Source organism: Dermatophagoides pteronyssinus, unplaced genomic scaffold (genome assembly GCF_027571235.1).
Source record: "Dermatophagoides pteronyssinus isolate colony J.1.1.1.1 unplaced genomic scaffold, Derpt_VIB-CSIC_2022.12 sq0002, whole genome shotgun sequence".
Taxonomy (NCBI): domain Eukaryota; kingdom Metazoa; phylum Arthropoda; class Arachnida; order Sarcoptiformes; family Pyroglyphidae; genus Dermatophagoides; species Dermatophagoides pteronyssinus.
In genome coordinates, this window is record NW_027461526.1 from 1,785,577 (window position 1) to 1,798,262 (window position 12,686).

At 31.2% G+C, this 12,686-nt stretch overlaps 4 protein-coding genes across 5 annotated transcripts; all 4 read right to left on the reverse strand.

Annotated features, from left to right (window-relative positions):
• Positions 1–75: 75 nt before the first annotated feature.
• Positions 76–1,084, reverse strand: LOC113791138 (uncharacterized). The gene is made up of 2 exons (XM_027340908.2): positions 781–1,084; positions 76–724 (listed from the first exon to the last, which is right to left on the reverse strand). Exons 1-2 carry the CDS (start codon positions 1,026–1,028, stop codon positions 187–189), a joined length of 786 nt encoding a protein of 261 aa, XP_027196709.1. The 5' UTR covers positions 1,029–1,084; the 3' UTR covers positions 76–186.
• Positions 1,080–1,954, reverse strand: LOC142646266 (uncharacterized). Of its 2 annotated transcripts, XM_075824688.1 has the most exons (4): positions 1,819–1,954; positions 1,509–1,748; positions 1,308–1,451; positions 1,080–1,236 (listed from the first exon to the last, which is right to left on the reverse strand). In XM_075824688.1, exons 1-4 carry the CDS (start codon positions 1,826–1,828, stop codon positions 1,175–1,177), a joined length of 456 nt encoding a protein of 151 aa, XP_075680803.1. In that variant the 5' UTR covers positions 1,829–1,954; the 3' UTR covers positions 1,080–1,174. The 2 variants fall into 2 exon arrangements, with proteins under 2 accessions (XP_075680803.1, XP_075680802.1); XM_075824687.1 differs by having other exon boundaries at positions 1,308–1,748.
• Positions 1,955–2,184: 230 nt separating this feature from the next.
• Positions 2,185–3,750, reverse strand: LOC113790873 (acetyl-CoA acetyltransferase, mitochondrial-like). Its single transcript, XM_027340612.2, has 3 exons — positions 3,405–3,750; positions 2,750–3,349; positions 2,185–2,680 (listed from the first exon to the last, which is right to left on the reverse strand). Exons 1-3 carry the CDS (start codon positions 3,625–3,627, stop codon positions 2,253–2,255), a joined length of 1,251 nt encoding a protein of 416 aa, XP_027196413.1. The 5' UTR covers positions 3,628–3,750; the 3' UTR covers positions 2,185–2,252.
• Positions 3,751–3,862: 112 nt separating this feature from the next.
• Positions 3,863–9,187, reverse strand: LOC142646260 (uncharacterized). Its single transcript, XM_075824670.1, has 2 exons — positions 4,821–9,187; positions 3,863–4,744 (listed from the first exon to the last, which is right to left on the reverse strand). The coding sequence occupies exons 1-2, from the start codon at positions 8,389–8,391 to the stop codon at positions 4,092–4,094; spliced, it is 4,224 nt and encodes a 1,407-aa protein (XP_075680785.1). The 5' UTR covers positions 8,392–9,187; the 3' UTR covers positions 3,863–4,091.
• Between the last annotated feature and the right edge of the window lie 3,499 nt (positions 9,188–12,686).

The window sequence follows — 12,686 nt, forward strand, 5'->3', positions numbered from 1 at the left end:
AAAGACCGTTTAAGTTTTTTCAGCCAATCAGAAATCAGTATTTTAAAATTGGCAAGCAATCGAAATTACTATCGATTTAGAACAATCGATATTTTATTTTTATAAATCAAAATTTTATCTTGACTATACTCTATCTCATTCGGGCATTAGTTTAACAAAAATTCAAAAATACAATTTCGATGATTATCACATAATAGTTTGAACTTCTTTGATATAATCATCAAGACGATTCATACGCCATAATGAATAGATTTTTAAATCATTACGTTTGATCGCTAATAACATTGCTGTAGTTAGTTCGCCTAATGAACACCATGCGTGTGTGATTGCAATCATTTGAATACCATAGAATTGTATCCATTTAGTAAAACGATGTCCAAAAAATTCATTTTCACTTTTGTCACAATCATTGAAATAATTATTGGAACAAATTTGGCCACAAGGTTGAATCATCAATGCAGTCATCATCCATAAAAAATGAATGATAGTTATGAAAATTTTCGTGCCAATAGTTGAATCAAGAATGTATAATTTTGTTAACCATTTTTCCGTGTTTCGAGCATAAGTCAATGCCGTAATTGTTAAAATTTGTCCAATAATATTAATAAAATACCATACGGATGATAATGCAAAGACGAGTTGATGTTGTTGAAAGCAATCGGCTCGTATGTAACCAAAAATCAGTAAAATGCCCCAAAAAGACCAGAAAATTGAAACTAAACAACTATTTTAAAAAATTAATATTATTACTATTAGTTTTTATCTAGGAATAAGTCAAACCAGATCATATATTCAAGATCCAATGTCCAATAATCAAACTTGACGAATAAATCTACCAAACTTATTTGATTCGACGATGTTAATGAGGGTGAAGTTGTACTTTCATTCGTTGATGATAGTGATCGATCATATTTTTTAGCTGCAGCTAATAATTTTTCATTTCGTAAAAAATTACCAATATTAAAATCTGATGGCAAGGATCGTCGGCTGGACTGATTTTCATTTCGATTCCAATCAATTCTTTCCATTTGATTGGTTTGTGTTCGAAAAAAAAATTATTCTAATCAAACGAAAATTGATTCAAGTTTTTTTTAAAAAAAATTTATTCGATTCAACATTTCGATAATTAAATAATCAAAAAAATAAATTCAATTTGATAAACAAACAAAATACGTTAAACAATGATTAGTCCGAATGTGATAACCAATGCGACAAAAATGATGTTAAACGCTGATTCTAATTCAAGACAAAAAAAAATCAAGAATTTAAATCGAATATGTTTCCAAAACCGAAATCAAGTAACTTACGTTTACTGCTTCCGTTGTGACCCCGGGGTGTGGTGTGTACATTTCCTCCTTTATGTGTGGTAACAACACCCCCTTTATTTGTGGTTACGCCACCACCTTTATGTGTTGTTGCGCCACCTCCTTTTTTTGTAGTTTGATGATTACCTTTTTGGGTAGTTGCCGCTGTTTTATGAGTGTCTATATAATCATTATAATATTCACCATCTTTTAAAACTTCAACGGATTCGAAAAAAGGTGAATCGAATTCAGCCTCATCTTCTTGACCAGATTTTTTTTCATCGTGTGATGTTTCATCAGTTATCATTAGAGATTCTTCTTGCGGTTTTTCTTTATGATGAACAACTTTTGTTGAATCATTTTTCAAAATTTCGCCACCATTTTCGGTAATATTTTGATTCGCAAATATAACTGGTAGAACCAGTATCACAAAACGAAACGAACCTATCATTGATTCAATTCATTAATTCATAATATAAACATTTTTTCATTTATATTTTAATGAAAATCTTACCAAATTTCATTGTTGATTTTAAATTGAAAATGATTCAAGATATTTTTGTTTCTTTCACAGAAATTGATTAATTTATTATGTATGAAATATGTCTGTTGAACAAAAAAGCCAATCGATTAATCCGAATCAAATGGCACCGTATTTATATGAATCGATCATGATTGGAATTTGTATGAGTCCGGTTATAAATCACAAATGATTGCAATAATGTTGAGATCACTATATTTTCAAATGTCATTGTCAAGGCGATCATTTTTAAATTGACTCTATCGATAATTGGTCATAAATCAATGATAGATTCTTGGTTCATGTTTATTTGTCTCAAAAAAATTGACATTTATATTAACCAATTGAATTATGCATATATTTTAACAAAGTTTAACATTTTTATTCTATAGATAACATTTTTATAATTATGCAAAGAAAATTTAATTTTACATCTTTTCAAGCATTAATGCGGATGCACCTCCTCCTGCATTACATATGGCTGCCACACCCAATTGTCCTGGTTCCAAATGTAGAGCTAAATGATTAACAATACGTGAACCGGACATTCCTACCGGATGGCCTAGGCTAACAGCACCACCACGAATGTTTACTTTAGAAATGTCAAGTTTAAGTAATCGGAGATTAGCCAAAACTACAGCACTGAAAGCTTCGTTAATTTCCCATAGATGAATATCATCTTGTTTATAACCCGTCATTTCAAGTAATTTTGGAATTGCAAAAGCTGGAGCAATAGAAAAGTCGATTGGATCGACAGCTGAATCGGCGAATCCAATAATCTTGGCCAAAGGTTTGAGATCATATTTTCGAACGGCACGACCGGATGCTAAAACAGCAGCTGATGCACCATCATTGACTATGATATTGATGATGAGCAATATTTGAAATTTTAGATTCCGACATAGAGAACATGTCATTCACTTACTTTTACTAGCATTGGCAGCTGTTATTGTTCCATTCTCCGGTTCAAATACCGGTTTCAATTTAGAAAATTTAGTAAAATCTACACGTCGATATTCTTCATCTTCGATGAATTTATGAGCTGGTATTTTTTTCGTTGCAGGAATATCGACTGGTACGATTTCCAGTTCGGTTACTTTAGCCGCCCATTTAGCACTTAGCTCATAACTACGTTTCGCATAATCATCTTGTTCGGCACGAGATATGTTCATATTTTTTGCTGTATGTTCAGCACATGCTCCCATTAATTTTTTATAATAAACATCGGTAAAGCCAAATTGTAATCCATCAATAAATTTGATACCACCATATGGTAAATCACCACGAGGTAGAAAAAACGGTACATTTGAGAAACTTTCTTGCCCACCAGCAACACCAATATCGATTTGACCACATTGGATAGCTTGCGCCATTACCTGATATGATTTCATTCCAGATGCACAGGCTTTATTCAATGAAGTTGTTGATACAGTCACTGGTAAGCCGGCTCCTAATGCTGCTTGTCGAGCAGGTGCTTGACCGACACCAGCTTGCCGTACATTTCCCATGATTACTTCTTCGATTACTACAAAAATTTTAAGTGAACTCTCAATTTTAACAATCAAGATGTTAAAACTTACAATCTTTTGTGATATTGGCCGATCGTTCAATTGCACCTCGAACAGCTATTGCTCCTAATTGTGGAGCTGTAAATTTAACAAGTTTAGAACGAAAACATCCGATTGGTGTACGTGCAGCCGATATAATGTATGTCTGATCATCTTTGATATTTATGGATGATAGATTGCGTTTTCCAACCCAATGAAGTATAAAGAATCTATTTACTTTGAAGAATCCCAACATTGTTAGAATATAAAACAAATGATCACCTATATATCGAGCAAAATTAATGCTTGTTTACTATAATTTATTTTTATCATTTTTTTTTGTGGAAAACATTTCTCATTGATTATGATCATGATAATCGAGCCAGCATCAAGTGACATATGTATACATACGTATGGATCCACGTGAAACTTGATCCTATTCAAATGATACGTTCTAATGTATTAAATAAGTTTTAAAAAAATTTTATTTATATGGAGACAGAAAAAAATAAAAGCGAGAAAAAAATTATATTCAAAATAATAACACTACGCCGATGAATTCGACAGCAATGATAATAACATGAATTGATGGAATTGAAAACTGGAAAAAGACAAAAATAGATAAAATGTATTTTTAAAAAATATGAACATAAAATTCATTATGTGGATTTTTTTCGGAATGAATAATCATTCTTCATCAATCGGTATTTGTTCGCAAATTTAGTAATGAATTTTTTTGATTCGAAATTCTACATGTGAACTAAGACCAGGTATAATAGCATTTGATGGTTTTAATTCTTCATGATATTTCATGATACGTTCAGCACGTCTACGACGATTTTCCAATGGATTAGATTTAGCAATCAAAGCCGCCAATGCCATTAAACGATAGATTAATATATGCAATAATAACATCTGTATACAATGATGAAAATAATGATTGCCCGGGATCTCTAGATTATATAGAACAGCTTGAATTTCTTTTGGACCACAACGATCAAATCCATACTGTAGTATCATATTACCTTCAATCATATAGCGACAAATAGAAAACAATGATATAAATTGAAATACATAATGAAGACTAGAAATTCGACTGAAAAAATTTGCCGTCAATAACATCATGATATATGAAAAATTTGCCAATGCAATGAATATGAATGAATTTCCATCGGCCATCAATGTAAGAAAATGGCTAAGACCTTGAAATGCTTGCATGCCAAGATTGAGCAATAAAAACATCCACCAATAGATGCCCGGATGTACGGTTTCATAGATATCGATTATCCATAGATAAACGGCTACAACCACCACCATAGTTATTGTTTCGTAAAGATATTTCGTCAGATAGAATATTCCCGTACTATACCAACCTATTTTCCAAATATATTTCAAGGATTAATAAGTATTGATTGTTTAGGGTCTGTTACCATTGAAAAAAAAACTTACCATTACGATGTTCATTAAAAAAAAATTTTGTCTCTTTAGCAAAGGCTAGTCCACATTGAAGCATAACCAAAAAGGCAAAAATATTGAGAGCAAAAAAATTATATCGACCATTACTTGTTAGATTTGTTTCTTCTTCAATACTGGCTGTCGAACGATTACATGTTTGATTGAAATCCTCTTCCAGAGATATACATCCATCAGCCAAAGCAATTCTTGGATCGAAAAAATATCGAAGAAAAAATCCATAGAATATATAAATAATGACAAACATTGCCCATTCTTGCCATAAATAACCATGAATGAATGTTAAGTAACGAGAACAAAGAATTGGCAATGATCCAATTGAAAAACGAATACGATTTGATGGAATTCCATCCGGTACAAATTGAGTTTCGGTTTCCAAACTTTTGTCGATCATTGTTGTCGTGATTATATTGAAATCGTTGTTTTGAACCAATTTTTGAACAACAGGATCATCATGATTCATACATGAATATTTAATCAATTCTTCAACGGGAAATGTTGCACCAAACATATTATAGCTAGTTATTTGTGATAAATGTTGTCGAATCATTGATGGTGGACCCGAATAGATTCCAACACCACCTTTGGCCAGCACATATATCTGATCAAACATGTTCATTAGATCGGTATTTGGTTGATGTATGCTTGCTATGATGGTTATGTTATGACGATGTACAAATTCACGCAAACAACCAATTACTATTTCAGCCGAATTTGAATCTAATCCGCTGGTTGGTTCATCAATGCAAATCAGATTAGGCATCCACATTGATGTCAATTCTAATGCCAATGCTAAACGTTTACGTTCACCTCCGGAACAATTTTGTACCATTGTTTGGGCCGTCTCTGTAAGATCCAATTCGTCTAATAAATTCATTGCCACTTGTTCATGATCAACTTTCAGTGCTTCATGTACTCCCATTGAATAATTTTTCAATCTTGATGCATAAATCAAACTTTGTTTGGCTGTTAATCCTGGCAACAAATGTCCGGAAACTTCTTGTGTTAGATAACAAATTCTGATCGGCGTAAATCGACTTAAATAAATTTCTGTTTCAACACTTAACTGTGTTTTAAATTGTCCATTCAGCACTTTGAGCAATGATGTTTTGCCCGAGCCCGATGTTCCCATTAATGCATTCATTGTACCGAAACGAAATTGTCCATTCAAATTGCGTAGAATTATTTTCGAATTTGATTGATGTACGGAACGTATTTCATGTATTGAACTTGAACCGAATAATGTAAGATTTCGCCAAGCTACGATAATTTTGTCTCGTGAAAATTGTTCAAATTCTAATTCCGAATTTTGTTTGATGCGTCGTGGAAGCGGTGGTGTTTTTTTCACATTCGATGGCACTGATAAAGTTTCCAAGGATGGATAATCAATTTTTTTAGTTTTAGAACGTTTTGAACAGATCATTGGACGTAATTGCCATGAAAAATCGAATCTTATGAACATTATGACCAAAGTTGCTAGCCGTAAAATCAATGTATTCCATGCAACTTGCGTTAAATTTGAATATACTGTTTCTGGATTGACGTAATATTTGTACAAGATAACAGAGAAAAAATTCTCTTGGTCACAACGATCAAGTCCATAAAATGACCAAAGAAGACCTTTTGATATTACATTTGATGCTAATAATTGTGCAGCCTTCAATACAAATGGATCGTTCATATGCTCAAGGTTAATTAGATAGCCATTTAGCAGACAAAGTATTATGTAATAAACATAAGATACGATCAATGATAATTCGGCATTATCCATAAATATTACGGCAACCAATTGTCCAATGCTTTGCATATAGACATTGTAGAGCCAAAACAGACCAAGAAAATGGCCAAAACGATTCCAATTCAGCTGAAACATTCCTGTATCAGTCATAGTAAGAGATTCGACCGTATGATGACCGCTAGGAAAATACACGAGTATGCTCGTGACTAATGTGAACACGTTCATTTCAATGAATCGTACAAAAAGATATGACCAAAAAAATGTTCCAAGCGAATACCATCGATTACGATGTTCATTACGAAATACTTTGAGCAATGGTGAAAAAACTACTGACGCCATTCCAACCATACCGAATCCGGTGTACATGATACAAAAAGATTGATAGCTAACATATGTTTCCATTAATGCATCATCATTAAGTTTTTGCCCACAAGTTTGATTTTCCGTCGTTGCTGAATAGCAACCACTTGGCCGTACCATTTGTGGATCATATGTGAATGTCAAAAATAGATATGATAAAACGTACATTAAAATTTGCAATAAAAAAACATGGCCATTGACAAGAAATACCACCCGGAAGAGTCGTGATAATTGTAGAAGTAAATCGCCGATTGTGAATGGCTTTAAACGACGAGGTGTTCCCCAAGGTAGGAAATCTAATCGTGATATGTGAGGTAGTAATTTTTCATTTTCCATCTCTAATGTTCGATCGGCTAATAAACGAACGGAATCTGATTCCAGACCATTACAAGCGATTTTTAGATATTGCTCAATTGGTGGTCTTTCATGATGATTATCATCTTTTCCTTCCATGTTCACACGGCTTGATTGATCATGTTCACTAAGGTTGATATCTGGCGATGGATTTAATTGTTGTTGTAGATTTTCTTGTAACAAGGCCGGCGTGCCTGAATAGATGCAAACACCTCCACGTGCTAATATATATAATTTATCAAACATTTCGACAATTTCCGCATTTGGTGTATGTATAGACACAGCAACAGTCATTCGATAACGATTGGCTAATTTTCTAAGACATCGCATGACCAGAAAAGCAGCATTCGAATCAAGGCCTGTAGTCGGTTCATCGACAAACAATAACGATGGTGGTGCCAATGACATAAGTTCTTGTGCAACAGCTACACGTTTTTGTTCACCACCTGAACATTGTTCGAAAGGTCGATCCAATACGGATCGATCCAGCATTAATTCGTCGGTTATCGAATCGATATGTATTTGAGCTCTTGAACGAAATTTCCATCCATTTTTAAAAAGGAATGCATGACGAAGTATTTCACGCACGGTCAAACGACCGATGATTGTTTCATTTACATGCTGTTCAATGAATCCAATCTTAGGGGCTTGTCGTTCGAATTTATTCAGATAAATTTCGGAATCTCGTGTCAGACCCGAATCACGAACATTACCATTGAGACAATTAAGCAATGTAGTTTTACCAGCACCGGATGGTCCCATAAATCCAGTGAGGTGATGATATTCAAGTGTTCCATTTAGCCGACGTAATATAACTTTGTTGGATTGTTTTGTAGGCAGAAAAAAACGTCTTCGTTTTACTTCGAATCGAAGATTTCGCCATGCAAGACAAACATTGGTTTGTGAGTCAATGTCCAAACTTGTGTCGGATGTTTTTGATTTTGTTGTTGTCGTACTATTATTGCTGGTCACTGATTTATCATCATCATTATTTGTGGATGTTGATGCTGTTGATGATGATGATGATGATGTTGATGATGTTGATGAAAGAAAAAATTTTGTCCGCAATAATTTTGGCGATGTTAATGGCGACATTTTTATTGCGAATTTCGGAAGTAATCAATCACTAATTGATTAAACAAAACTCATAGAGAATTCAATTGTTATTTAAACTATTTAATTCACAAAAGATTTTCGTGGTTGTTGTTCATGGATTGTCAACAATGATTTGACGAGTTGTATTGAACATGATTAAATGTTTTATGTTGTTCTTGTTGAAATAAATTATTTGTGATATTTTACCATGATGCTTTCAAAAGGATTGAATTGAAAATGTGAAATAAACAAATTTACGACTGATAATTTGTACCATTTGAATTAAATTGACGATGATCATTGATCAATGAACGATCTAGTGGTTATTTTAACACACACCTAAATAATCAATGATGAATGTATATGCAGATATATATAGATAGATGTGAATAATCAATCAAGTGTTTATCATGAAAATGGTTCATTGTCATTGTCAAGGTAAATATTGCATTTGAAGATAAGATATGAGTATATAATAAAAGGAATTTAAATATATGCTTTCACATTAGCCACTTATTCGTTCATTTCATTTCATTCATTTCAGAGAAAACAAAGAATTCTGTTTATAATTACTAAAAACTAAATATATTGCACATGAATTTATGAACATACACCTGTCAATGACGATGCTACTGCCGGTTTTTTTCGTTTTGTTTTTTCATGTATTACCCATTTACAAATATTTACATTGCAATCTATATAGTTGTGTGTGAATTATTATTTTTTTTGTATTTAGAATTCAATGTTGATAATGACGATGATGATGAAGACAAGAGATGATTGTTGTAGTTTCCGTTTTTTTTCTTTTGAATTTTTCAATTTTTTAAATTCAATAATGAGAATGAAGAAATGAAATTTGTTTTGTGTGAACGTTATTGCAAAAGAAGTTGAGAAAAATAGTTGTTTTTTTTTGCATAAAATACACAACAATTATGAATTATATTTTTAAAATGAAAATATGAAATCATCATCATCATTAAAACATTCGATTAATTTTGTTGATTATAATTATTCACAATAATCGAAAATAAAAATCTGATGTTGGTCGATGTTTTGTTGCGATGTTGTTTTTGTTGAAAAATACAAAAGTGATAAATAATTCAAACAAAAAGTCATTTGATTTAAAAAAAAATGAGAAAAACAAATTGTCACATTACAAATGAAATTCAAATTGAATAAAAAAACAACAAAATACATTTGAATGTCCAATGATGTCGTTGTTGATGGATTGCTGGAACGGTCAATTAATTCGGTTTAAAACAAACAAAAAAACTTGTTTTGCATATTTGAAAACAAGTTGGATAAATAGTTTTTTTGAATGACATGAATGGATTTGGAAAAACCTGGAAATACACTTGGCATTTGGAATGAATATTTGGCAGCAGTACTTTTTTCTCCAGGAAAACACATTTTAATTCAAAACAAAAACATTTTTGTGCATCCTACCCGTGTAGTTATCTCAAGGTAGTTATTATTTTAATGTTGATCCGAAAATCATTCAAAACATTATAACCCTTCAAATGTATGCTAACAGTCTGTGTATGGTTTGCTTATTTGTTAATTTGTCGGATTCACTTGTTATTTTTCGTTGTTGTTGTTGATGTTAATGGTATCGATGAATTCAACAGATAATATCAAATGTCTCTCAAGGAACAATAACAACAACAAGTTTTACTTTTCTCACATGCTTATATGTTTTTTCACAATGATTTGCATTTTCCATTTAAAACATTCAAACATTTATGCATGTTTGTATATCTGTACAAATAACCAAACTTGCTACTGGATCGGAAGAGATTCGGAAATAAATAATAATAATTTGTAGAAGAGTGAATGAGAGCGGACAGGAACGATGATAAAGAGATACATCCGAATCATTGTTCCAGAAAGAAGAAAACATGTATTTCTCTTTCACATCTTTTTTAAATGATCGGGTAATAATGATTGGCCCCGGACACGGACATTGAAACGGAAAATCCGTTAAAATCTTCATCATTTCATTCATTTGTATGAAAAAAAACAATTTTTTTCAAATATTTTACATTATCCTTTTTTAAATAAATAAATTTTTCCATCTAATAGGTTCATCGATGTCGCTACTACACAATGATCCGATTAATAGTGATTGATTAATGTGTCGATTGCTTGTTATGATGTTGATTATATGATCCGTCAATACAGGCAACAAGTAAAAATGAACAGAAAAAAAGAACGTCTATCCATATTTAATTTTATGATTTTGTCGGGTATATTCAAATAATAATGACGATGAAAATTGCCTTGCGGGTATACGTGTTACATATAACCAAATATTCAAATATTTGTGACGTATCATAAATAATTGTAACAAATATTTAAAAAAATTACATGATTTTTTTTTGAAAATTGATTTTTGAAAAAAACGAAGCACTAGAAAATCTCATACATTCATTTATTCAACAGCGAAAATCTGAATTCGATACAGTCAATATTAAAGTCATTGATCAACATCATCATCGTGATAATGAGAAACGAAAAGATAAGATTTTTTTAGCCAAAAAAAAATCGTTTCATTAAAAGATTTCCAGGTATTAAATGACGACGACAAGGACCCATTCCAAATGAGAAGGAATTTTTTTTAATTTTCTTTTTCTCCAAACTTTACTATTTTGTCATGCTTTTATCGTTGTAGTAATTATCATCATCATTTCTTTTCCATTTTTTTCTAAAATTTCTCGAATCAAATATTTTGCAAAAATAAAATATGAAATAGTCGGTGACGATGATTTTTCTATCTCTCTTTCTTTGGCATTTCTCTTGACATCAATTTATTTTCGTTCCGATCGCGTTATACAAGCAATGAAAACCGATCATTTTGAATGATTGTTGGTAGTAATCATCGTCGGCAAACAAAAATGGTGATCCACCCGCAACAACAAACGTCGATGTGGAAATTTTTGTTGTTGTTGTTGTGTATGTGAAAACGAAACAACAAAAATTGAAAAAGAATGAGAAAAGTAAAAGTGATGCTTAATGAGAAACGATTGAATCATCGAAAGAAAAAAATGAGGTGAAGAAGGAAAACACTAAACTTCCTTGAAATAAAATGGATGGCAACAAAAAAAAATTTATTTTCAAAAAAAATCACTGCCGATATTTCCGTTTTGTCTGTGTTTTTTTTTGTCTAACTGTAAATATAGTGTGTCCGTGGTACTGCACAATGTACTAAAGCTTTTTTCGACATAATAAAACATGATTAAAAATCAGGGATCTATGGATACGCAATGGATTCAAAAAAATATTCGAAAAATGGAGTTTTTTAGAAAAATTATTATTTTTTTTTTAGAAACTATTTTTTGATACACGATTGTACTCATAATGGATAAATGTTTCAAAAGAAATAAAATTTTTTAAATTATCTTCCTTTCTTTTTAAAAATGGATAATCCTTGAAATAGATCAATGATAAACAGGATAATAATCCTTGAAATAGATCAATAACAAACAGGATAATAATCATTATCATGTTCATGTGGTGGACATCATTATTGAAATTTGAAAAAAATGGTAAAAAAATCAATTCAATAAATAAACATTTTCAGCCAAATTCAATGTAAGCTAATAAACAAAATGGAAAATTATTTTTTTCAACAAAAACTGTTAGCAAGAACAAGTTCAATGTCATACTATGAAATTTTTCTTTCCCCTTTTCAATGAAAAGAATTCAAGGCAAGAATCTCTTTTCAATCTCTAAATTTGCATGTTACTTTCATTTTTTTAGTAATTAATTCATTAATAAATTGAATGAAAATTGATGTGACGTATGATTTTTTCTGTGGAAATCTCCAAAACACTTGAAATGCCTATAAAATTTTTAAGTTTTTTATTCACTCAGTTCAAATCTAATTTGTTTCAATCAAACATTTTGCATTGATGTGTAAATGACGTAAATTTGGCAATTTTTGAAGCCAACTACTTTGACTATACAAGGATTGATGATGATATTATTACTTGCCTATCATAAAACTCTATCATTTTAGTTGACATGGGTAAAATTATCGGTTTTTTGAATAAAATTTATGACTAATCAAATATTTATTGACAAACAATAAATATTTGACGTATTTAACAATGCATAATTATCAATACATTCCTATATGTCAATACAAATATATCATTTCAGGTTTTATAAGAATAAAGTTCAAAGAAATGAGAATTTCTTCATACTGCAAGGAGTTTCGACAATTCAAATTCCAAATGAAACAATAAAATTAAAAGAAAAAAGATTTAATTGTGGAAAAATTCGCAAGCATTCAT

What these genes read in the sequence shown, in the direction of transcription:
- LOC113791138 (XM_027340908.2), bottom strand. Translation starts at nt 1,028, where the DNA reads ATGGAAAGAATTGATTGGAATCGAAATGAAAATCAGTCCAGCCGACGA. An exon ending in GATCTTGAATATATGATCTG is followed by an intron (nt 725 to 780) that starts GTTTGACTTATT and finishes TTTTTAAAATAG; the next exon opens with TTGTTTAGTTTCAATTTTCT.
- LOC142646266 (XM_075824687.1), bottom strand. An exon ending in TCACAACGGAAGCAGTAAAC is followed by an intron (nt 1,237 to 1,307) that starts GTAAGTTACTTG and finishes GTCTTGAATTAG; the next exon opens with AATCAGCGTTTAACATCATT.
- LOC113790873 (XM_027340612.2), bottom strand. Translation starts at nt 3,627, where the DNA reads ATGTTGGGATTCTTCAAAGTAAATAGATTCTTTATACTTCATTGGGTT. An exon ending in GGCCAATATCACAAAAGATT is followed by an intron (nt 3,350 to 3,404) that starts GTAAGTTTTAAC and finishes AAATTTTTGTAG; the next exon opens with TAATCGAAGAAGTAATCATG. An exon ending in AGCTGCCAATGCTAGTAAAA is followed by an intron (nt 2,681 to 2,749) that starts GTAAGTGAATGA and finishes TCAATATCATAG; the next exon opens with TCAATGATGGTGCATCAGCT.
- LOC142646260 (XM_075824670.1), bottom strand. Translation starts at nt 8,391, where the DNA reads ATGTCGCCATTAACATCGCCAAAATTATTGCGGACAAAATTTTTTCTT. An exon ending in TTTTAATGAACATCGTAATG is followed by an intron (nt 4,745 to 4,820) that starts GTAAGTTTTTTT and finishes TTTGGAAAATAG; the next exon opens with GTTGGTATAGTACGGGAATA.